This window comes from Salvelinus fontinalis, chromosome 25, assembly GCF_029448725.1.
Source record: "Salvelinus fontinalis isolate EN_2023a chromosome 25, ASM2944872v1, whole genome shotgun sequence".
Lineage (NCBI taxonomy): Eukaryota > Metazoa > Chordata > Actinopteri > Salmoniformes > Salmonidae > Salvelinus > Salvelinus fontinalis.
The window spans coordinates 40,614,766-40,622,545 of record NC_074689.1 but is presented as its reverse complement, the minus strand read 5'-3'; the positions used below and the strand labels follow the sequence as shown (position 1 = coordinate 40,622,545).

The 7,780-nt window shown below is 41.8% G+C and overlaps 1 protein-coding gene across 1 annotated transcript in view; it reads right to left on the bottom strand.

Moving 5' to 3' along the window:
* Positions 1-1,192: 1,192 nt before the first annotated feature.
* The window catches only part of LOC129823354 (prestalk protein-like), a 60,385-nt gene continuing 53,797 nt past the window's right edge, over positions 1,193-7,780 (bottom strand). Inside the window, exon 2 of the mRNA XM_055882278.1 lies at positions 1,193-3,404. Within this exon, the coding sequence (XP_055738253.1) occupies positions 1,193-3,404 (2,212 nt within the window). The remainder of the gene's footprint in view (positions 3,405-7,780) is intronic.

Genomic DNA, 7,780 nt, shown 5'->3' with positions numbered 1-7,780 from the left:
CAGAGACAGACCAAGGAAGCAGTGAGAACTAGCCTATATTTGATGACAAAATATATATTTACAAACACATGTCAAGTTGAAAGTAGGCTACCGAGTCGTTTCATGAAACTGGTGACTGCTTTGATGAAGGGGAGTATTCATCTAAAACTGTTAGCAAACATTTCTGATGCCATTCTGGTAAAGTTATCTCATTTTAGTTACCGACAGAGAGATGCCTTTAATTGTCGCTTGGTTGCCATAGAGTTGAATCAGCTGTATGCTGAGTCCATGATCCTCGGTAAAATAGTCTACACCTCCATCACTGACACTCATCAACGTTCCGCTACTTCAATATTTTGACTGCGCTGTCAAGTCCCGCAGTTCAGATTCAATAATTCAATAATTCAATAATTAAACAAGCTTCTTCACATCCAGGTGATTCACATCCAGGTGATTCACATCCAGGTGATTCACATCCAGGTGATTCACATCCAGGCGATTCACATCCAGGTGATTCACATCCAGGTTTTTCACATCCAGGTGATTCACATCCAGGTGATTCACAGCCAGGTTATTCACATTCAGGTGATTCACATCCAGGTGATTCACATCCAGGTGATTCACATCCAGGTGATTCACATTCAGGTGATTCACATCCAGGTGATTCACATCCAGGTGATTCACATCCAGGTGATTCACATCCAGGTTATTCACATCCAGATGATTCACAGCCAGGTGATTCACATCCAGGTTATTCACATCCCTGGGCTATTCTAATGTTTGTCCATTTGTTTCGTTTATGACTGTACTGATAATACTAACAATAATTTAAAAAAACTATAATGTAACAATATAATAATTTATTGCAACAGTTATTATAATAAACTAAATAATACAAGTTAAATATTACAATAATTTACATTTAATTTCTAAGGAGGAGAAAACAATGGAAAATAAAACAGGACTTAAACAAAAACAAAAAATAACAACCTATTTTTTGCCTAAAGGGCGTAAATTATACTAATTAATATCTAAACAGACATAAGACCGGTGACGATCATGTTTTCACTTTACATGTGTATGTGCATTAAAAGTAATACTATTAAACAGTCGCTAAAAACTATCAGTCATGTTGCTGTAGATAATCCCCAAGGTCCCGGCTCCTGTCTCTCCATGGTGCTGCAGCTGCTTCTTGTGGAAGCAGAGACATGATTTATAGAAGCGGGGAGCTGCAGCAGCCCACGTTAGGGACGTAAAGCGGTGAGCTGCAGCAGCCCACGTTAGGGACGTAAAGCGGGGAGCTGCAGCAGCCCACGTTAGGGACGTAAAGCAGTGAGCTGCAGCAGCCCACGTTAGGGACGTAAAGCGGTGAGCTGCAGCAGCCCACGTTAGGGATGTAAAGCAGTGAGCTGCAGCAGCCCACGTTAGGGACGTAAAGCGGGGAGCTGTAGCAGCCCACGTTAGGGACGTAAAGCGGTGAGCTGCAGCAGCCCACGTTAGGGACATAAAGCAGTGAGCTGCAGCAGCCCACGTTAGAGACATAAAGCGGTGAGCTGCAGCAGCCCACGTTAGGGACGTAAAGCGGTGAGCTGCAGCAGCCCACGTTAGGGACGTAAAGCGGTGAGCTGCAGCAGCCCACGTTAGGGACGTAAAGCGGTGAGCTGCAGCAGCCCACGTTAGGGACGTAAAGCGGGGAGCTGCAGCAGCCCACGTTAGGGACGTAAAGCGGTGAGCTGCAGCAGCCCACGTTAGGGACATAAAGCAGTGAGCTGCAGCAGCCCACGTTAGAGACATAAAGCGGTGAGCTGCAGCAGCCCACGTTAGGGACGTAAAGCGGTGAGCTGCAGCAGCCCACGTTAGGGACGTAAAGCGGTGAGCTGCAGCAGCCCACGTTAGGGACGTAAAGCGGTGAGCTGCAGCAGCCCACGTTAGGGACGTAAAGCGGGGAGCTGCAGCAGCCCACGTTAGGGACGTAAAGCGGTGAGCTGCAGCAGCCCACGTTAGGGACGTAAAGCGGGGAGCTGCAGCAGCCCACGTTAGGGACGTAAAGCAGTGAGCTGCAGCAGCCCACGTTAGGGACGTAAAGCGGTGAGCTGCAGCAGCCCACGTTAGGGACGTAAAGCGGGGAGCTGCAGCAGCCCACGTTAGGGACGTAAAGCAGTGAGCTGCAGCAGCCCACGTTAGGGACGTAAAGCGGTGAGCTGCAGCAGCCCACGTTAGGGATGTAAAGCAGTGAGCTGCAGCAGCCCACGTTAGGGACGTAAAGCGGTGAGCTGCAGCAGCCCACGTTAGGGACATAAAGCAGTGAGCTGCAGCAGCCCACGTTAGAGACATAAAGCGGTGAGCTGCAGCAGCCCACGTTAGGGACGTAAAGCGGTGAGCTGCAGCAGCCCACGTTAGGGACGTAAAGCGGTGAGCTGCAGCAGCCCACGTTAGGGACGTAAAGCGGTGAGCTGCAGCAGCCCACGTTAGGGACGTAAAGCGGGGAGCTGCAGCAGCCCACGTTAGGGACGTAAAGCGGTGAGCTGCAGCAGCCCACGTTAGGGACGTAAAGCGGGGAGCTGCAGCAGCCCACGCTAGGGACGTAAAGCAGTGAGCTGCAGCAGCCCACGTTAGGGACGTAAAGCGGGGAGCTGCAGCAGCCCACGTTAGGGACGTAAAGCGGGGAGCTGCAGCAGCCCACGTTAGAGACATAAAGCAGTGAGCTGCAGCAGCCCACGTTAGAGACATAAAGCAGTGAGCTGCAGCAGCCCACGTTAGGGACGTAAAGCAGTGAGATGCAGCAGCCCACGTTAGGGACGTAAAGCGGTGAGCTGCAGCAGCCCACGTTAGGGACGTAAAGCGGTGAGCTGCAGCAGCCCACGTTAGGGACATAAAGCAGTGAGCTGCAGCAGCCCACGTTAGGGACGTAAAGCAGTGAGCTGCAGCAGCCCACGTTAGGGATGTAAAGCAGTGAGCTGCAGCAGCCCACGTTAGGGACGTAAAGCAGTGAGCTGCAGCAGCCCACGTTAGGGACGTAAAGCGGGGAGCTGTAGCAGCCCACGTTAGGGACGTAAAGCAGTGAGCTGCAGCTGCCCACGTTAGGGACGTAAAGCGGTGAGCTGCAGCAGCCCACGTTAGGGACGTAAAGCAGTGAGCTGCAGCAGCCCACGTTAGGGACGTAAAGCGGTGAGCTGCAGCAGCCCACGTTAGGGACATAAAGTGGTGAGCTGCAGCAGCCCACGTTAGGGACGTAAAGCAGTGAGCTGCAGCAGCCCACGTTAGGGACGTAAAGCGGGGAGCTGCAGCAGCCCACGTTAGGGATGTAAAGCAGTGAGCTGCAGCAGCCCACGTTAGAGACATAAAGCAGTGAGCTGCAGCAGCCCACGTTAGGGATGTAAAGCAGTGAGCTGCAGCAGCCCACGTTAGGGACGTAAAGCAGTGAGCTGCAGCAGCCCACGTTAGAGACATAAAGGTAAAGGCATGATATTGTTATACAGAGCCGTGATTTATGTTAATATTTATGATTCGGAAGTAGCGCAATTAACATTCATTGACTCCTGGTCTGAATGAATGCACTTTAGCACATAGGTACATTAATGGTTGCATTAACCGCAGATATTAGCAGAAGAGCTCCCCTTCTCAGAGACGTTCTCTTTCCTGTTCGAAGTCTTTGTCTTCATGGAAATAGAGAGGCAGCAAAAGGTTTAAATCATTTGTTCAAACGAAAATAGCGTCACTACAAATCCAAATAAACCCACCAGGCCCTAGAAACCTGGCCCTTGATACCTGTCCCTAGAAACCTGTCCCTAGAAACCAGGCCCTAGAAACCAGGCCCTAGAAACCAGGCCCTAGAAACCAAGCCCTAGGAACCTGTCCCTAGAAACCAGGCCCTAGAAACCAGGCCCTAGAAACCTGTCCCTAGAAACCAGGCCCTAGGAACCAGGCCCTAGAAACCAGGCCCTAGAAACCAGGCCCTAGGAACCTGTCCCTTGAAACCTGTCCCTTGAAACCAGGCCCTATAAACCAGGCCCTAGAAACCTGTCCCTTGATACCTGGGCCTTAAAACCTGGGCCTGGACAATACATTGTGAAACAAAACACAAACATATTTTTAACATAATTTGATGCGCAAATTACATTTCAGAAAGACACCTTCTGCATGTTAACATATTGTATAATTTTATATGATCACCTTCCAGTGTAAAAACAGCAAAACACTACATTTTAAGTGAAAATTAGGGATTGGTCTGAAGCTGAAAAAGAAAGGAAATTCACATGAGCACCACAAAGCCAACTCCACCCAATGCTGTAACAAGGGTTTCCAGCACTCAGCTTTGACCTACTATAGTAGCTATGTTGGTGTATTGTACTTCAACCTATGGAGGCAGTTCGCTCAGGATTCAAACCTCCTCAAACAGCCTGATTCATAGTCTTCAAAGGAATATGCTCTCACACACACACACACACACACACACACACACACACACACACACACACACACACACACACACACACACACACACACACACACACACACACACACACACACACACACACACACACACACACACACACACACACACACACACACCAGAAGAATAGAGCAAGGGGCCCCCTGATCATTGTCTCATTAGGCTGTATATATTTTTTAGATATAGGCCTATTGTTAATGTGTATTATTGTAGCGTCATCATCTATATTGCTAAAATAAATACAAATAAACATAACTTTATTAAGCTACTTGTTCATTTGACAGAGGTAATGAATTGTCCATTGATCAGCAAAGCAATTGGAGACAAGACCATGTTGGCAAAAAACAAGTGTTTTTCAGTTTATGTCAATATTACAATATTATATATATATATAATATATAATATATCAATATTAGACAGGTAAACTAACGTTTACAGAGATCGGGAATGGAGACAGTATCTATAGACCTCTATATCTACGTGACTGTGTCCAACACATCGCCACTTCCTGTTATGTTGGACACCTACTTTATTCTCAATGACACGTATTGCTAAAAATAAAGGTTTGAGGAAATACAGGCAGCCAACACATTACTACAAGCTAAAACAGCTGAGTCATTCAAGCATGATGGTGGTGTAAGTATAAAAGCAGCGCTTGTTATCATATCATTAAAATACGTTTAAAAAAAGTAGTGGAATGGGATTAGCATGGTGTGTGAAGAATCCAATAATTTACCTTGTACGCAGAACAATTCACATTACTGTGGAAGCACCTCCTCTAACAGTATGAATCAGGCTGTTTGAGGAGGTTTGAATCCTGAGCGATCTGCTTCCATAGTTTGCAGTACAATACACCAACATAGCTACTGTAGTAGGTCAAAGCTGAGTGCTGGAAACCCTTGTTACAGCATTGGGTGGAGTTGGCTTTGTGGTACTCATGTGAATTTCCATTTTTTAAGCTTCAGACCAATCCCTACTTCTCACTTAAACATAACTTTATTTTTTAAATATACTATTGTTTCTATGGGTTACCACCTAATATTTGAATATTGTTTCTATAGACTACCACCTAATATTAGAATATTGTTTCTATGGGTTACCACCTAATATTAGAATATTGTTTCTATGGGTTACCACCTAATATTAGAATATTGTTTCTATGGGTTACCACCTAATATTAGAATATTGTTTCTATGGGTTACCACCTAATATTAGAATATTGTTTCTATGGGTTACCACCTAATATTAGAATATTGTTTCTATAGACTACCACCTAATATTAGATTATTGTTTCTACGGGTTACCACCTAATATTAGAATATTGTTTCTATTGTTTACCACCTAATATTAGAATATTGTTTCTATAGACTACCACCTAATATTAGAATATTGTTTCTATAGACTACCACCTAATATTAGAATATTGTTTCTATAGACTACCACCTAATATTAGAATATTGTTTCTATAGACTACCACCTAATATTAGAATATTGTTTCTATAGACTACCACCTAATATTAGAATATTGTTTCTATAGACTACCACCTAATATTAGAATATTGTTTCTATAGACTACCACCTAATATTAGAATAATGTTTCTATGGGTTACCACCTAATATTAGAATATTGTTTCTATAGACTACCACCTAATATTAGAATATTGTTTCTATGGGTTACCACCTAATATTAGAATATTGTTTCTATTGGTCACCACCTAATATTAGAATATTGTTTCTATTGGTCACCACCTAATATTAGAATATTGTTTCTATGGGTTACCACCTAATATTAGAATATTGTTTCTATGGGTTACCACCTAATATTAGAATATTGTTTCTATTGTTTACCACCTAATATTAGAATATTGTTTCTATTGGTTACCACCTAATATTAGAATATTGTTTCTATTGGTCACCACCTAATTTTAGAATATTGTTTCTATTGGTCACCACCTAATATTAGAATATTGTTTCTATGGGTTACCACCTAATATTAGAATATTGTTTCTATTGGTTACCACCTAATATTAGATTATTGTTTCTACGGGTTACCACCTAATATTATAATATGGTTTCCATAGACTACCACCTAATATTATAATATGGTTTCCATAGACTACCACCTAATATTAGAATATTGTTTCTATAGACTACCACCTAATATTAGAATATTGTTTCTATGGGTTACCACCTAATATTTGAATATTGTTTCTATAGACTACCACCTAATATTAGAATATTGTTTCTATGGACTACCACCTAATATTAGAATATTGTTTCTATTGGTTACCACCTAATATTAGAATATTGTTTCTATGGGTTACCACCTAATATTAGAATATTGTTTCTATAGACTACCACCTAATATTAGATTATTCTTTCTATTGGTTACCACGTAATATTACAATATTGTGTCTATGGGTTACCACCTAATATTAAAATATTGTTTCTATTGGTTACCACCTAATATTAGAATATTGTTTCTATGGGTTACCACCTAATATTAGAATATTGTTTCTATTGGTTACCACCTAATATTAGAATATTGTTTCTATGGGTTACCACCTAATATTAGAATATTGTTTCTATTGGTTACCACCTAATATTAGAATATTGTTTCTATGGGTTACCACCTAATATTAGAATATTGTTTCTATGGGTTACCACCTAATATTAGAATATTGTTTCTATGGGTTACCACCTAATATTAGAATATTGTTTCTATGGGTTACCACCTAATATTAGAATATTGTTTCTATAGAATACCACCTAATATTAGAATATTGTTTCTATGGGTTACCATCTAATATTAGAATATTGTTTCTATGGGTTACCACCTAATATTAGAATATTGTTTCTATGGGTTACCACCTAAAATTAGAATATTGTTTCTATAGACTACCACCTAATATTAGAATATTGTTTCTATAGACTACCACCTAATATTAGAATATTGTTTCTATGGGTTACCACCTAATATTAGAATATTGTTTCTATGGGTTACCACCTAATATTAGAATATTGTTTCTATGGGTTACCACCTAATATTTGAATATTGTTTCTATAGACTACCACCTAATATTAGAATATTGTTTCTATAGACTACCACCTAATATTAGAATATTGTTTCTCTGGGTTACCATTTAAAATTAGAATATTGTTTCTATGGGTTACCACCTAAAATTAGAATATTGTTTCTATAGACTACCACCTAATTTGGTTTTGTCTAACATAAATGGTTCTAACCTTGTTTTAAAATGGACATTATCTGAAAGTCAAGTTGTCAGTGTCCAGCATTTCTATGCGTTTCAGCTGGCCTATAAGTTTAATTAAGTTACCTCCCAGCAT